The 17,727-nt window shown below is 48.3% G+C and overlaps 1 protein-coding gene across 2 annotated transcripts; it reads right to left on the bottom strand.

The window, feature by feature from the left end:
- Nucleotides 1-11,138: 11,138 nt before the first annotated feature.
- Rpl26l1 (ribosomal protein L26 like 1) lies at nucleotides 11,139-16,722 on the bottom strand. 2 transcript variants are annotated; one of them, XM_047556015.1, is made up of 4 exons: nucleotides 16,593-16,722; nucleotides 16,082-16,258; nucleotides 12,445-12,585; nucleotides 11,139-11,448 (listed from the first exon to the last, which is right to left on the bottom strand). In XM_047556015.1, the coding sequence occupies exons 2-4, from the start codon at nucleotides 16,247-16,249 to the stop codon at nucleotides 11,320-11,322; spliced, it is 438 nt and encodes a 145-aa protein (XP_047411971.1). In that variant the 5' UTR covers nucleotides 16,250-16,258; nucleotides 16,593-16,722; the 3' UTR covers nucleotides 11,139-11,319. The 2 variants fall into 2 exon arrangements, with proteins under 2 accessions (XP_047411971.1, XP_047411972.1); XM_047556016.1 differs by lacking the exon at nucleotides 16,593-16,722 and adding an exon at nucleotides 16,396-16,567.
- Between the last annotated feature and the right edge of the window lie 1,005 nt (nucleotides 16,723-17,727).

The following is a 17,727-nucleotide window of genomic DNA, read 5'->3' as shown; positions in this document are numbered from 1 at the left end:
CCCCATAACCCACACCCTTGAATTATGTCCCACCTTCTACAGTTCCCACCGCCTCCCCTTAGTCCATTAAAATTATGAATCTATCAATGAATCGATCCACTGATGAGGTTAGAGTCCTCATGATCTGATCATTTCTTAAAAGCTTATCTCTGAACTTTGCTGTCTTGGGGACAAAGCTTTCAACATGTGAACCTCTGCTGGACAATCCAGATCCAAACCAAAACAATAAGCAATGGTGCAATTAAATTGTATAGGAAAGAAAAGGTGAGATCATTGGGTGTGGTTGCACACACCTGTAATCCCACCTCCTTGGGAGACTCTGGCAGGAGGATCAAAGTTCAAGGCCAGCCTCAGCAATTCAGTAAGGCCCTAAGCAATTTAGCAAGACCTTTGTAAAAGATAAGGCTGGGGTGTAGTTCAGTAGGAGAACACCCCTGGATTCAATTCACAGACTTGCCAAAAAAAAAGGTGACATCAGCAGACCTAACTTAAAGAAATTCACTCTTACCTTCTTTCCTGTTTCTTTCGCTGCAACACCCACCCTCAACCTTGGTTCTGGGGATGGAACCCAGGAGCTCACACATGCCAGGCAAACTTCTTACCACTAAGCTATCGCCCTTTTTTATTTTTTTATTTTGAGACAGGGTCTTGCTAAATCACCCAGACTGACCTTGCATTTGTGATTCTCCTGGGATGACTATTTCTTGTTTACTTAAATTCTGGTAAGATAAACATAATATAAAATTTACCATCTTAATCGTGTTAAGCATATGGGGATTATACTCACATAGTTGTGCAACTGATTTCTGGAACTTTTTCATACCAATTGAACAGTCACCTTCCCTCCCGTCCCTCAGACCCGCAACTGTCACTCTGCTCTCCTTCTCTGTGTTCGGCTACTCTGGGTGCCATCTATAAGTGGACTCAATGGCGTCTGTCCCTTTGCGACTGACTTATTTCACATAGCATGGTATCTTCAGGACTCATCCATGGTGTGCCTAGGTCAGAATGTCCCTTTTTTAAAGCTGAATAATATTCCACTGTATACATAGATTAAATTTTGCTTATACCTTCCTCTCTCAATGGACCTTCGGTTCACTTCTGAGGTGGGCTCTTGGGGAGAAAGAGCCCCTTACTGATGGAGGCCCAGATCTCTGACCATGATCAGTCATGTTCGTCTCTTTAGTTGGATGACCCAAACCTCCAGCGAATGTTTGTACCAGATCTACTAGAACAAAAACACAATTGAAATGTCAGCAGATTCGAAGACCTACAGAACGTGCCCACGACTGATTTACGGCTAGACTGCTTAACTCGGAGAAATATTCTGAACCTCAAGTACCAAATGATTGAAGTGAGGTTTGATTTTCACAAAGACTTGCCTGGGAACCAGCACTTTTCTTTTCGGGAAACTCCTATAAACATTCAAAAAGATGAACCCTAGGTGTGTCCCCATTTTCCCTAAAGGTGGGGAGCATCTGCGCCTAACCTTTGGGTGTGCATGCCTTTGCTTTGCTGTCTGATAAATCTTTGCTTGCTTTCAACATGCCCTGAAATTCTGTTCAGTGTTGGAAGTCAAGAACCCCCACGGGCCACGCTGAGTTTCCACGGCCCCCTCGCCCTGGGGGTCTGAGGACCCTTCCACTTTCTGGATATTGTGAATTCTTTCCCACTTCTTAAACAAATGCAAACTCTTTTTCATGACTCGCTCTCTTAAAGAAGAATGTCTGACCTGAGCCTTGCTTTCTAGGCAGTCCTGTTTAAGAAGCAGACGCTAGCTGGGTGCAGCAACGCAGGCCCATGATCCCAGCAAGTGAGGAGGCTGAGGCAGAAGGATCACAAGTTCAAGGTCAGCCCCAGCAATTTCATGAAATCCTCAGTGATTTAGTGAGACTCTGTCTCAAAAAAAAAAAAAAAGGCAGTGGGGGGACCAGGGGGGTTGGGTTAGGGATGTGTCTCGGTGGTAGAGCATCCCTGGGTTCAATCCTCAGTACTGCAAGAAACAGGGAGATGTTAGCGAGTGCAGGGACACGTCCCTGCAGACACGGTTTTGCCTACATCTATTCCTTTCGTCCTCTGAAATGAGAAGTCCTTCATCTCAGCATTATATTTGTAGGCTAGCATTGGCCAATAGCTCCCTCTATCAGTCAATCTACCAAAAATATTTGATCACATTCCCCAGATGAAAATTGGGTAACGGCAGGAACTACAATTTAGCGACCTACAGAGTGGACCAATATGCTCTGCCTGCCCTCCATGTGCATACGGTCTCGAGGAAACAAGTCCGGCTCGGGGCAGCGTGACCCCAGGACCCTGGGATCAAGCACCTCTCCTTATCCACAGTGAATCTGTGTGATACCTCATCCAGAACAGGATTTTGCCACACACTGCTTGTAGAAGCTTTGTGAGACTAGAGCTAGACCCCCAAGCCTGATGTTGTTATTACTATTTTAATTTACTTATTTGTCTTGTTTTTGTGCTCAGGAATAGAGCCTAGTGTCTTGCACATCCTCAATACATGCTCTACCACTGAGCTACGCCCCCAGCTCTAATGCTATTTGTGTGTGCATGCGCATCTATGCCAGGGATTGAACCCAGCAGTGCTTAACCACTGAGCCACATACCCAGCCCTTTTTATTTATTTATTTATTTTTGAGACAAGGTCTTGCTAGGCTGCTTAGGGCCTCATTAACTTGCTGAGGTTAGCCTTGAACTTATGATCCTCCTTCCTCAGCCTTCCAAGCTGTTTGGAATTATAGGTGTGTGCCACCACGCTGGCCATAGTGCTATTTTTAGATGAATTTAAAGTCAGGCATGGTAGCACTCATGTGTAATCTCAGTGACTAGGGAGCTGAGGCAGGAGGATCACAAATTCAGATCCCACTTTGGCAACTTGGTGAGATCCTGTCTCCAAATAAAAAATAAAAAGGGCTGGAAGAGATGTAGCTCAGTGGTAAAACGCCTCTGGGTTCAATCCCCAGTACCAGAAAAAAATTTTTTTAAATAAATATTTCAAAAATTAAATTCCTGACAAAGTAAATATTGATACATTTAACCCACATAAATGTAAGCTCCTTGGGTTCTCAGTAATTTTAAGATGTGCAAACAGGTTTGGAACCAAAAAGTTTGAGAAGTACTACAAGGGAAAAGCCTCAGAAGCAATCCCAGCAGTTGGGAGCGGGAGAGCTGACCACTCCCTGGGGACTGCTGAGGAGCCCCCCTGTCCTAAGTAAGTAAAAGCAGGCATGCATCAATCAATCAATAGTCAAACAAACCCAGGCAGGCAGGCAGTCACCAAGTGATGGAGTCGCGAAGCTCCTTTCCAAGCCCCTCTGATATCTGGCCGATTCTAGAGGAGCTGAAAGCTGGAGAATAACTCAGTAGACATTGTCCCCTCCCTACGCAGGACACGCCCTGCGGACAGTGCCTCAGATTGGGCAGTTACCCTGCCTTGAGTGACTGCCAGACATCGTGCCGCCAGAGGGCACGGGTACCCCCGCTGACCCGCCCCCGGGAAAAAGAGGCTAGGCTGGAATGTTCGCTGCTCCTGACATACTCAGTCAATTTAGTAGAAATTGGCTTTTATCCCAAGCCAGCTTTGCAGAGCGACAGAAGAAACTTGTTAAAGCGGGAGGGAAAAACCAAACTGAAATCTACGTCCAGGCAGGTGGGAGGTGGGGGTTTGCCTGGAGGAACCGGCTCCTGTGTAGCACCTTGAAGCCCTAAGACAACACATAAAACAAAATGCACAAATGAGTGTGGCCGCTTTCCAATAAAACTGTGTTTATGGACACCTTGAAAAAATGTCTTGTCACCCTTGAGACTGAGCACGTAGCTCAGCAGTAGAGTGCTCGCCTAGGACACCTAGTCCTGGTTCAATCCCCAGGATTGAAATAAAAAAATAAAAAAAGAGAGAGAACGAGCTACTCCTGTTACCAGAATCACAGCTTTTACTTCTTAGGCTGAACTACAAAACTCCGGAGACAGAGGTCGGTGCAAGAAAATAGGTTTATGCATAGCCAGCCCTGGCCAGACCCAGCAGCGCATGTCTGTAACCGCAGCCTCTCCAGAGGCTGAGGCAGGAGGATCTCAAGTTCAAGGTCAGACACAGTAAATTAGGGAGAACCTGTCTGTAAATAAAACATTTTTAAAAAGGGCCGGAGATGTGGCTAAGCGCCCCTAGGTTCAATTCCAGGTACCCTCCCCAAATAAGCAGTTCTGAGGAAGGTAGAGGGGACCTTTCCTGCCTCAAATCTCCATCCCACAGTAGCTCAGCGGCACAAACCGCTTTTATAAGAAGAAAGGAGGGTCCTGTGGGACCAAAGGCAGGAAACACAACTCGTAGACGTGGGGAGGTAGGGCCAGACTGGAACACGTGACACTACAGCTCTTCCACCTTGGCAGGCACCCGCCCAGGCTTTGGAGCCAGTGCCTCATTTCCCATTCTCAGCAAGAGGAAGCTCAGTTGCAGAAAAACTTTATCAGGACATTGGGTAGACTGGGGCTTTTAATTTTTTTTTTTTTTTTTTTTTTTTTTTTTTTTTTTGTAGCAGGCATTCAACCCAGGGGGACTTAATCACTGAACAAGGTCCCCAGCCCTTTTTATATTTTATTTTGAGACAGGACCGTAATATGTTGCTGAGGCTGTCCTTGAACTTGTGATCTGCCTGCCTGAGTCTCCTGAGTCCCTGGGATTACAGACAGGCACCACGGCTCCCAGCTGGGGCTTTTAACTTTACAGGTGCTCTGTTGCACCTCTGCTGGGAATAAGCTGGGATGTGGCTCATTTAGTTGTTTCTGATGGGCAAGAATATTTCATTTCTGGTTTGCACAGGTTTATACTGTAATTATGGTGTTCAGACAATAGATCAGCCTTACAGAGCTGTTTAATTAGGCTGGATAACCTGATTTTCTCATGGAGATTTCTTGGATAGACTTTCAATAAACCTTCAATTGTATATGCTTTGAACATTTCTGAAAGGGTACAAAAGAAATGGGCTAGTGATTCCAGCTGAAGGAAACACAGTGACTGAGGGACCCTTATTATTTTAGGACAGCAAGTTTGTACAGCCGGCAGAAGCAGAGGGTGGGCTACCCTTGCCTCTCAGAATACAAGCCATGGGCCCAAGGCTGAGCCCCTGGGCTGAATATTTCTGATCACATAAGTGATTTTCTTGGAAAGAAATGTGCAAGTTCTCAGGTAAGCGCTTTAAAAGTCAAGACAATGTGATATTTGGGGTTCAGAATGTCTTTCTTTGGTTAAGCCATCTAACCCTAAATCTTTTGTGGGCACATCATTTAAGTCTTTGGAGATGTTTAAATTAATTTAAATCAATTATGTTTCAGTACTGGCATGTGATCTCAGTGACCTGGGAGGCTGAGGCAAGACCCTGGCTCGAGATAGAAGGGGCTGGGGACGTAGTTCAGTGTCCCTGGGTTCAATCCCCAGGACCACTTAATTAGCGAGTGGTGGGTTTTGTTCTAGGGGATCTGTGGAAGCTATGGTGGAGGTTTTGTTGATCTCACTACAGGGACAGCCTGGCTGGTTAGGCTTGCAGATCTGGGTCTCCATCCTCTGCGCCTCTTTTCTCTCCCCTGGAGAGTCCAACTATCACACTGCCACTGAGCTGCACTCCTAGTCCTTTATTATTTTTAAAACTCTTATAAATACTTACAAGGAGCAAGCCGGGTGCAGTGACCCCCTTCCAGGTGTGCTGCCGAGCGGGCTGTGCCCTGCTGCGTTACTCCGCGGGCCCGCGTGCAGAGCAGGCTGCTGAGTTACTCCCCTGGGTAAAGCAGTGGTCTGCCACCCTGCAGCGTTGCAGGTACAGGCACCAAGGTAGAATCGTGAGACACAGCTCCCCTGTCCCAAGCTGAAGAATGGGCTGAGCGACCGCAGGTGCAGAGAAGCGTGGCTCCTGCCTCTGGTCTTGCAGGATCTGGCGTCTGGGCCAGCAGGCCCACCAGAGCCCCTGCCCGGTTGCTCGTTGGCTGAGTCCTCAGGGTGCACAGTCTTCCAGAATGGCACCTAGGCCTGACTGTCTCCTAGGGGCTGTTGAGAGACCTGGACCTTTGGCGGTCCCACCTCCGTGTTCTCTGGTGGCAGGAAGGCCCCTCGGGACTGAGTGCGTGTTGGCAGCAGGTAGTGCCTCTCTGCTGCTGGGGGGGGGGGGGGCTGGCCCCTCCCCCTCGCCTCCTGTTGGTCAAGGTGTGACCTGTCACTCAGGCCCTAACTGCTGGTGACTTCCCATTCTCTCTCCCTCCTGCTGCTTTTCTCACATCCCAGTTTTACAACTCAATACTGTATCCTGTGCTTCTCACAGAATGACTCCAGGCACGTTGGTACCAGTGGACAGTCACCCTCCGCCCAGCACGACCAGAAGGCATGAATTGATAAAAACCTGTGTCAACTTGTCAAACTAAGTCTAGGAGTACACGGACATCCCAAATCATACCGGAGCACCAGGCATGGGAGACATCAGCTGCACCAGATGCAGTCCCTTGCCTAAGACCATGACAGGAGAGCCCCCAGAGTCCCCTGTGTCAGTAGGAGTTCAGGGACACCACGATGGCCCGCACAGGGTGTTAGAAAGAAGCCGCTGGAGGACAAGACAAGGAGACTAATCCTGTCCCTGTTTACAGTGTCTTATGTCACCATGACTGCTTTACATCACCATGACAACTCCCGCCCCTGAGGACTTACCACCATGACAACCCTTGCCACAGGGTAAAATTTTAAAATGACCAATGGGGGTGAAGTGGGCAGTATGCTAATTAGCTGTTCTAAAGTTAACAGTGGGGGTGTGGATTGGAAACTATTCTATCAGGTATCATAAAGTAACCAGTGGGAGAAAATGGGTACGGTCTTCAAACAGGTCCGTATCAGGAAGAGACCTCCCCACAGTTTAGGATATGAGACCCTAATTTCGGGGTCTTGGGGCCCTTAGCCTCTCACACACTCTGCCAACTGGGTTCTGCCAACAGGGTGCTGTCTTCGCCTTCGATAAGCCTGTACTCTCAGTTACTTCTGTGTGTCTCGCTCATTTCTTTGTTGGGGATGCCAAGTACCTAGACTTCAACTGGACTTCCCAACGGTAACAACTGGACATGGCAACTGACCCTGTCACCTAGTCACTCATCATGAGCCTTGCCCAGGAGAATCACCACAGCAACAAGCTGGTGATCTCCTGTCCCACGGAGCATCAGCACAGCGTGGTTATTCCCTGCCCGTGGTGGCCACTCATGACCCACTCCAAGCTGACCCTGAAGAAACCGAAGCTGCTGCGAGCTGTCTGCCCCTCTGCTTTGCTAGAACCGGTTCACCGAAACCCTTGTCTGACCCCGGTGGTGACTGACCGCATTCACCTTTCTGCCTGTGCTCTTGGCTCAGCCTGTCACCCTGCGGCTGTCTTACATTTGTGTAAAGCACAGTATGTGATCTGGGTGTTGCGTGTGGTGGGACTTGGGTAACGGCTAGTGCCTGGGCAGAGAGAGGAACTCACCAAGACAAAGAAGTAGTTCAGAGACGTTAGTGGAGGACGATGCGCTGGGCGGGGACGGAGGGGACATGACAAAGATACCTGTCCAAGAACTCAGAGCGGGTCTTGTGTGTTTCTGAGTTCTTTGTTCGCCTTTGGCAGGAGTTTTGCTAGAGTGGCTTATGCGAAACGGGGGTGATGGACAGAATCGGTGCCTTGCCCACAATGCCTATCGTGCATGCCACAGTGTTGGTTCCCAGGTTTTGTAGCAATGTCCACTTTGTGCTTTGACTATAACCCTTGCTGCTCTGCTACTGCAACTGATTTTTGAAATGGACATGTTTCGGGGCTGGGGTTATGACTCAGTGGTGGAGCACTAGGCATTGCCTAGCACGCGCGAGGCCCTGGGTTCAATGCTCAGCACTACCTTAAAAAATAAATAGATAAATAAAATAAAGGTTAAACTCTTTTAAAAAAATGGACATGTATCTTTCTCTTCCTCTCTTCTTTGGGGATGGCATCAGAAGATCTCAGAAATGACTATCTCCCAAATTAACAAGAGAATTGCAACTTCAGCAGAGAACACATGGAATATAGCCTTTGAGTCACCTCTTTAAAAGCCCCCTGTTCCTGCTGATGGGCAGAATCAGAGCCGTTGGGACAGGAGTTCCTGTGTCTCCTCCCTGAGATGGCTCACATTCTCCTTTGAATGTATATGAGTTTTCCTAAATTAATCTGTGTCTCTAACTGGTGAGTGCTGACTGTGTGCCAGGGACCCCGTCTGTCCTGAGTTGGGGTCCCTCTCTTTGGGAACTTCTCAGACCTGGGGTGACACTCTTACCAGAAACACTGAAGTGAGCTGAAACCTACGTGCTGGACCAGACCCTGTAAGGGGGAAATAAGATCTTGCTGGACAGTTCCCAGTCCCTGGGAGTCCAGCCCCTTTGGGTCATACACATTCTACCTAATTATGTACCCTAATAAAAACCTGACCCTAAGCCCTGCCCACACCAGGCTGGATAGCCTCACTGCCTGAGTGCATAGCCTCGCCTTTCCATTTCTGATTAAACTTATCCTTTCTGTGCTAGAACGTGACACATCCTTGTTATTTCCTGTAATGTGTTCAAGAGCCTGGAAAATCCCACTAGAGGTCTCTTCTGCTTCTAAGATCTCCTTGGATCCCCTTACCATGACAAGGTGACAGTCACAGTTACTCAGGAGACTGAGGTAGGAGGATTATAAAGTCGTAAGTTCTTTTCTTTTAATAAGTTCAAGGTCAGCCTGGGCAACTTAGGGAGACTTTATTACACACACACACACACACACACATGCTGGGGATGTAGCTCAATGGTACAGCATTTCTGGGTTCAATCCCCAGTAATTAATTTACTAATTAGATAAATAAAATAAAATAATAATGGATAAAGATCCAAGTCTACCCCAGATGGGAATCTGCTCAGTCGCAGGGTCGGCTGGGGGTGGTGGAGCCTGGTTAGTGTTCAGTCTGGTTCCTGGAAGATTCAGTTACTTGCTGACCCAACTCACAGCAGAAGCTCTGTGGCTGAGCATCTTGGGCCTGAGTGGGATGTGAAAGCAACATTCAGAGGCAGTTGTCTGCAGCTTAAGTCTGGAGGCTTCCCAAGGAAGCACAGAGGACTCACTCGCTCAAGGGAATGGACATCTGCAGAACTGAGGGAAAGGCCAGTAGGGAGCGCTTGCTTCAGTCACCCCAGCTAACAAGCAGGCACCCCGGGGCAGCAACTCCGTAGGCAGGCCCCCCACGGGGCATTCTCCAGTTCTTTCCTGAGCCTCTACCTCGTGCTGCCCTCAGATCCTCCTCTTCTTTCTGGAACCAGCATTTGTCTGAAGGCCCTTGAGAAACCTCTCCTGTGTTCCTGTGAGCAAACCCACCACCCACCTCCCAAACTCCATTCTGTCTCCATACACCTGGCAACACCATGCAGTAGGTACCAGGTTTATATCCAATTTGCAAGCGACAAAACTGAGGCCAAGAGAGGTCAAGCAATTTGCTCAAGGTCATATACCTAGGCACTGGCAGAATAAGGATTAGGAGTGGTTGAGGTTTTTGGTAGTACAGGGATCAAGCCCCTGTGCTTATGATTGCCAGGCAGGCACTCCACAGGGCTACCAGCCTGAGCCCCTGCTCTCATGGATCGTGTTCTGCTGGGCTCTTGGCTCTGCTTTCGCAGTCTGGTGTGATCTGGATGCCTCGGGGGGGGGGGGGGGGGGTCAGAGCCCCAAACCTGATAAATGTTTATATCATTTGTATTGGAATAAGTTGCTGAAAACAAGCTGGATCTGAATCCTAGATGTCATAATTTAAACTTCTGTAATAAATTTCTGTAATGGCTGGAGCCTAGGGCTTGGATCAGGTGTTAGAGTATACAGTGAAGATCTGTTGAGTTTGATCTAGTATGAAATCTGACTTTCATGCAACTTTTCTTTTGGCAGCGCTGGGGATTGAACTCAAAGCCTCATGTATGCTAGACAGGCACAAAACTGCTGAGGTGTATTTCCAGCTGTTTTATGCAACTCTTGGAGTCGTAAAACATGTGGACTGAGAATAAAGACAAAACTCAAAACCTCAGAATTTATTGATTGACCTATTCCTTAGACCCCTTGATGCAGAGTTCCGCATGCAGATGACCACACAGCTATGGCGTAACCATCAGTACTACTGAGTGTGGTGGGCAGTCACTGTTTTATGAGCTGTGTATGATTTCCATGCATCCCAATCTTGTTTTGCAAATGTACACGGCTGTAAGAATCACAAAGTCATAGGAGGCACGCGTGCACCAGTGGGGTAAGACCCACAGCAGTGTGGAATCTCTGGGCAAGAGGTTGGACAAATGTCAGCAAGCACTCATGTGACTCAACATCAGGCCAATCTGTGGGCTCCTGCTTCCAGTTCCACGGCCTTAAGGAAAAGCATGTTTAACTTCTCATATAAACAGGGGTCAGAGGATGGTGAAAATGGCTAACGGTGGAGCTCAGCAGTAGTGCTTGCCGCACAGGGACGAGGCCTGGGTTTATCTACACACGCACACTGTTTGATGCACTTGAAACAACACTTATTCTTCACTGGCATAGGCGAGAATTTTAGATGGATCTTAGGGCCAATCTCAGATGCCACAGGGGTCAAGCGAGTTAAGACCACAACTAAGGGAGGGGTCAGCCCCTCAGCTCCACTGTCTCAAGCAAGGCAGGAACAAGGCCCTGTGCAGCCAGGTTAGTCAGGTGGTTCTGTGGTCTCTTGCATCCTACAAGTTGGAAAAATGCAAAAACTATAAAAATATAAGGAAAAATGAAATGAGTCAAGTCTTGCCCACAGGTTGCTAGATTTCTGAATGGAGAGGCCTTTCAGCTACATGGAAAAGGTACTTGGGAAAGAGTCTGGTTTGGCTGGTTGTGATGGAAAGAGCCAGGAAACACAAGTCAGTAGGCCAGAGCCATCTGTCAGGCCTCAAACCCTGCCCCCGGGACCAGGGCCCTATCCTGCCCTGCGCACTCCACAGCATGAGCAACCAGGCAGAGGCCGGCTGTCCTGACCCACCACTGCAGATTAAACACAGGAAAGACTGGCAAAGGGGAACTGGAAAGACGGATCTACCTTGTCACATGATGCAAATATCCCTGAGGTAGGAAACAGTTCCAATTTTTATTCAAAAAATTATTAATCAAAATTACAAAAGCAGATTTACAGAGCCACAGATGGATAACAAAACCGGAGGGCAATGGAACATTCCAGAGACCTTGAGAAGTCCCAGAGAAGCACACACCAGACATTTCCAGTTGAACCGTGGTTGCACGAGGGCTGCCCTCACTCCTGCCTCTTCTCAATGAGCTCTTCCTTGTATTTGCCTTTCTCTTTTCCAACTTGCCGAGACTTGGCTTTGCGTTCAAGAATTTTTTTCCTATCTTTATCCAATTTTAGCCTGGTGATAACTACCTGTTAGGAATGAGAAAACCGACATCTTTATTTTAGTTTTATTTACTTTGTAGTACTGGGGCTGACCCCAGCACACTGCACAAGGCGGCTCTGTGGCCTACTGCTGAGCTACACACCCGACCCTTTTAACATACGATTTGGAGACAGAGTCTCGCTAAATTGTGATCCTCTTGCCTCAGCCTCCTGAGTGGCTAGGATTACAGGAATGCGCCACCTCTAACCAACATCGATCTGAACAGCAGGGGTTCCCTTGACAATAAACAGCAGCAGGTTCCTTCTGCTCATCAGTCTCCTACCCCCTAATTCCCGAGGACCTCAGGAGGCCACTTACATAGTTGAGTGACATGTCATTTGGTTGGGAAAATTTGTTCATTATCCATTAGCTGGCAAGATGCATTGCTTAAAAAAAATCTGTATCCCCCCCAGCTACTGGGCAATACAGAAGTCATAAGGATAAGCAGGACCCTAACCATCCTGCCCTCAAGGACCTGAAACACAACAGGACAAGAGTGCAAAGGCAGAACACGTCCTGCTGAGCAGGCACAAAGGCCAGGGAGAGACGTTCCACTCCGAGCACTGCTGCCATTGTGGCCCCAGCTTGAAGGAGGAGTCATCACCACGGACAGCATGACAGACAGGAAGAACGTCTGGACTCTTTGGGGGTTACTAAGGACTGAACCCAGGGACGCTCTACCACTGAGCTAGTCCCCAGACTTACCCACCTTATTTTATTCTGAGACAGGGTCTCAGTAAGTTGCCCAGGCTGACCTCCAACCCTGGATCCTCCTGCCTCAGTCTCCCCAATCACTGGGACCTGGCGTGTGCCACCGTGCCTGGCTAGCTGGCTTCTGACAGCATTAAGCCTCTGAACTGGTGGAGCTGCCCAGCAGCCTGCCTCTCAGTCCTCACCCACCCACTGTGCAGACAGCACCAACATGACAGTAACCAAAGGCAACTCTGCACTAAGGGGCTCCCACCCCACAGGCAGGGACACACCTTGCTTGGGTGGATGCCCACGTGGACGGTTGTGCCATTAGCCTTCTCACGCTGCACCCGCTCAATGTAGATGACGTATTTCTTTCTGTACACCTGGACTACCTTGCCAATTTGCTGACCTTTGTAATGTCCTCGAACCACCTAAGAGAAAGCATAAAAGAGCACCCCACTGTAATGCATGACATCACAAAGGAGAAAGGTGATTTCCAGGAGCCTGCAGGTCAGATGCATGACCTTTTATGAAAAACAGTCCTGGCAGTGAAACGCCAGCTACGTCACGGCATAAATCTGCTTGTGTCACGCTAGCTTGGCTGGGAATTCTTCATTTCATTTCTTTTCTTCACTTATCTGACTTGTTGGACTACAATAGTCTTGGTACTCCTAAATTGTCCACCTAGACAGTCCAGCTTACATTCCAGGGTGACTTTCAGGTTGGAAAGAGGACAGCCGTGCCTCCCTGAAAAATCTTCCTGAGTCTATGTGATCAGAGGCTGAGTCTATGTGATCACAGGTTCTTGGGACACACTTGGAGGCTCTGCCTTTCTCAGAGGCAAGGAGCACAGATGCAGAAACAGATTTTAGGAAAAACTGCTCAGTTTGGAACATGCTGAATTTGAAGCATCTGGGGATATTCTAGTGATGAATTTGATACATGCTGAAGGTCACATGAGCCAGCAATAGGGACATGGGAGTCATCCACAGAGATGCAATTTTAAGTGCATTTTTATAAAGGAAAAGTAAAGGAAGCAATGATTCAAGGATCTGGGAAGGCTCCTCTGAGGAACTAACATTTTAAAAAAAATGTTTTCCTTTTTAGTTACACATGACAGTAGAATGTATTTTGACATATCATACATATATGGCGCATAACTTCCCATTTTTGTGGTTGTACATGATGTGGAGTTTCAAGGGCCATGTATTCGTATGCGAACGTATAAAAGTTATGTCTGATTCATTCTACTGTCTTTCCCATTCCCATCCTCCCTCCCTTCCCCGCCACGAACCCCCATCCGATAAGGCGAAACAACCCTCCTCAGTCTATTATAAGTGGGCATCTGCATATCAGAGAACATTGGTTTATTTCACTTAGCATGGTAGTCTCGAGTTCCATCTATTTATGGGCAAATGCTATGATTTCACTCTTCTTTATGGCTGAGTAATATTCCATTGTGTATATGTATCACAGAACGAACATTTAAGAAGGGAAATGAGAGTTAGCCAGGCAAAGGGGAAAAAAATAATCAAGGGGTATTTAAGGATCTGAAAAGGCCATCATGGTTGAAGTGCAGGACATGGTGGGGTTAGATGAACTGCAGAGAACAGCCATGGAATACACAGGGCCTTGCAGTCAACAACTTCAGATTTTTTAAGGGACTAGGGTACTGGGGATTGAATTCAGGAGCATCCTCAGCCCTTTTTTACAGTAAACTGGAAATAGATTCCAGAGGTATTTTGTAGGTAGAATCAACAGGATTTGGTGGTACCATAAAACACCAGGGTTAAATACAGTTGCTAAGGATAACGTAAAGGTTTATGGCAGCTGGGTATGGTGGCCATGCCTATGACCTCAGTGACTCAGGAGGCTGGTAGGAGAATTCCAAGTTCCAGGCCAGCCTGGGCAACTGAGTGAGACGCTATCTCAAAATAAATAACATAAATAAATAAGAAAGAAAGAAAAAAGAAAGGGTGGATGCTGAGAATGTAGCTCAGTGTAGAGCAGCCCTGGGTTCAATCCCAGTACCACCTTAAGAAAAGGTGTGTTTGGCTAAAAATGTGAGATGTCTATAAGATATCTAGAGGTACTTGGCAATTAGATATATAGTGATTCAGGCTGGTCTGTAAAAGAGGGAGTTGTTATAGAACAGACATTGATAATTCTGAGAACAGAATATTACCTGTTACTGTACACACTTAGGCAGAGAATACAGAGCTGGAAGAGACAGACCAGACATGGCCCTAATGACCTCAAGAATCAGGTATACCACCAGAGGAGTCTGAGAGGAAACCCGAAGCAAACCTTGAGCTGAAGTGCCAAAGAAACCAGAGACTTCAGCTAAGGTGGCACACCTCCACCAAGTGTCGCTGGAGAAGTCAAGTGTGATGGGAGCAAGATGTGTCCACTGGATTTAGTCACAAAGAGGTGACTGCAGTCAAAAGCAGTTTTTAGAAGGTAGCAGGGACAGGAAAGAGACTGGAGAGTATCCAAGAGTGAATGTGAGATGAAATATAGTTATTTTGAGGAGCTTATTTATGAAATGGGCAACAGACAGTAGAAGCTGGAAGGAAATGGGCTGGCAAAGAAAATCCAAATTTCCAGTTCTCTTGTAAAACCAGAGACTCTGACAACACCGAGGCTGCGCTTCCTCAAGGTTGCAGTGGGATGAAGACACCACCACCTCTTTCAAGCGAGGCATCGGTGTTTCACTGACACGTCCTGATCATCCACTTTTCTTTCTTAATTTGCCAACCAGGCCCCTGCAGGCATTTGCAGTTCCCTGTTCTAGAACATGACTGATGGGAGGGATCCAGGAGAGGAGAGGTTAAAACTACTGATTTGCCTCCAAGTTCTGCTCTGTTTTGCAGCACTGGGGGTCGAACTCAGGGCCTCACACGTGCTAAGCAAGTGCACCACCAATGAGCCACATCCCAGCCCAAGATTCTCCCTCTGAACTCCTCGTTCCATTTCAGCCCTGCCACACACTCAGCCTCAGCACAGCCCTCAACCTTCAGAGTCCCAATATCTCAGACAATACATCAAACCCCTTCACTTCATCCCATTTCATTTCTAAACAATGGTTCTCAGCTGGGGGAGACAACTGGGGTCTGCCAGGAGATAACCGGCAATATCCGAACTATTTCTGCTGTCACGGTGACAAAGACAGGGAATGCTGCTAGCATCTAGTGGGAAGGCAGCGATGCTGCTAGGCATTCTAAATCCCCAGGGCAGTTTCCCCACAATTACTGGGTCCCAGATGACCACATACTGAGACTGAGAAGCCCTGCTCTAAAACGTGAGCTCCGTGAGAACATAGGCGTCATCAGTCTTGCTCACTACCAGTGTCTGCAACAGTACCTGGGAAGTGCTCAATAACTAGTCCTTCCAGGGCTGAATCCAGTCCAACTTATTTCATTCGCCCTCACACACTGAGCTCCATTCAGAGACCAGCGGGTTTACACTTTCAACATGGACTACAGTCGTTCATAATTTTTCATCTCTGATTCGCTGTGGCTTCTCCATTTTCCCTGCCAAGTCTAGTACATTACATGCCTGGCTCCCATAAATCCCTGTCTATCAGTTCCACTAAACTCAAAGGCATGAAAACATCACTTTTACAGGAGCACTTTCCCCTTCAAAGGCTCGCTCAAAGAACCACCCTGAACAATGACTCATTAACTAAAAGCCACTGGGCTACCAGAAAAGCGGACTTTTCCTCGGTGGAATATCTTAAGCAGGGCAGGCACCATAGCTGCAGCGCACCCCCTCTCTGGTCTGCGCATCTGCTGACACACTACTTACTTCTTGAGGGCATGAGAACCTGCCGCTCCTCCAGGACCAAACACAGACGATGTCCTCGGGCAAAGGCGGTGGCCCAGCGCCCTGCACTTGGTCACGACCCCGAGGGGGACGAGCACGTACCTGGACCTCGTCGTCCTTGCGGATGGGCATGGAGCGGACATTGTACTTCTGCCGCAGCTCCTTGGAAAGCGGGGAAGACATGATCTTCCTGCGAACGTGCGAGGGGGCATTGAAGTGGCGTTTGCGGTTTTTGCTTCGGTCCGAGGTCACGAAGGGGTTGAACTTCATGGTGGCCGTCTGCAAAGAGCGGGAGGGCTCAGTGCGGTGGAGGGGCCCCTTCCCAGGCTAGGCACGCCTCCCCTCCCCCCAGGGCTCTGCGGGGACGGTGACCAGGGAGCAGAGGGGACGCCAGCGGTCCGGGTGTCACTCGGTACCCAGGCGCCGCAGGCCTCAGCGCAGCGGTCGGGAGCGGGGAGCCGCGCTGGCTTGGAGCCGCCCAGGGAGGGAGGCTTGGCCCGGGGAGCGCGGGGTGGAGGGCCGCGCAGAGCCCTCGCACAGCCCCACGACGCTGGGCGGCAGGTCGAACTGGGAGGTGAGCTCCAGCACCTGCAAAACACCAGCCCCTACTCACCTAGCGGCACGGCGAGCCCGGGTGTGAGTGCGCAGAGCCGGAAGTGAGGTTTCTTCGCGGCGCAGGCGCAGAAAGATTCCGATGTGCCATTCCGCCGGAGAGGAGCAGAACGGCGCCCCCTGCGGCCTGGGGTGGGATCGCACCGCCTCGTTCCACCCACCTGGGGAGCCCCCAAGAATTTGGATTTCTGGACAGAAAGACCTGCTTTTGTAGAGTCGGCAATAGGGGCTTATTGACACTTTTTTGGGGGTACTGGGGATTGAACCCAAGGCCTCGTGCATGTTAAAGACCTACTCTACCACCGAGCTACATCCCAGCCTTTTATTGATTCTCTTCTAGCGGGCACTTTGTCAGTAATCTCTCACCCATCCCAAACTCTTTACCCCTGTTGCCCGTCTCCGAGGAGATCGCCTGGGTTTATATAGCACAGCTGTCCTCGGTGTCCTGGGGGATTGGTTCCAGACCTCCCCCCCCAACCAAAAGCCATGGACGTTCAAGTCCCTTATTTAAAAAATGTTCTGATAGTTGCCAGGTGCAGCACTGCACACTTGTAATCCAGCTATTCTGGAAGCTGAGGCAGGAGGATGGCTAGGTTGGAGGCTAGTCTGGGCAATTTAGCAAGACCCTGTCTCAGAATAAGAAGGGCTGAGGATGTAGCTCAATGGTGAAGGGACCCTGGGTTCAATCCCCAGTACCACACACAAACACACACGCACACGCACACAAAGTATATTACCTACATGCATCCTGCCATATACTTAAAATCATCTCTAGATGTCTTATAACACTTGATACAATGTTAATTCATGTAAATACTTGTTATGCTGAATCATTTAGGGAATAATGACAATAAAAGTAAATTCACACATGTTCAGTACAGATACAATTTTTTTCTAAATATTTTCTATCTGTGGTTATTTGGGTCAGAGGATGTGGAAACTTCCTGTACAGAGGACTGACTATATATTATTCAGGTGCTTTAAACATCATGATGCTCCCTCCAAATGTCATCTGCAGACAAGCTTCTTCAAAATCCCCAAGAAGCCTCTTCAAAATACAAAATTTCATGCCTTACCACAATCCTAAAAAACTACAGTATTAAGTTGGGGTCAAATCTGAATTTATTTATTGGTGC

This window comes from Sciurus carolinensis, chromosome 6 (assembly GCF_902686445.1).
Source record: "Sciurus carolinensis chromosome 6, mSciCar1.2, whole genome shotgun sequence".
Lineage (NCBI taxonomy): Eukaryota > Metazoa > Chordata > Mammalia > Rodentia > Sciuridae > Sciurus > Sciurus carolinensis.
This window is presented reverse-complemented; position numbering and strand designations above follow the sequence as displayed.

Coding starts and splice junctions, on each gene's coding strand:
- Rpl26l1 (XM_047556015.1), bottom strand. CDS start 16,249: ATGAAGTTCAACCCCTTCGTGACCTCGGACCGAAGCAAAAACCGCAAA. Junction 12,586..16,081: donor GCAAGGACGACGAGGTCCAG/GTACGTGCTCGT, acceptor GCTTTCTCTTAG/GTGGTTCGAGGACATTACAA. Junction 11,449..12,444: donor TGGGCATCCACCCAAGCAAG/GTGTGTCCCTGC, acceptor CATTCCTAACAG/GTAGTTATCACCAGGCTAAA.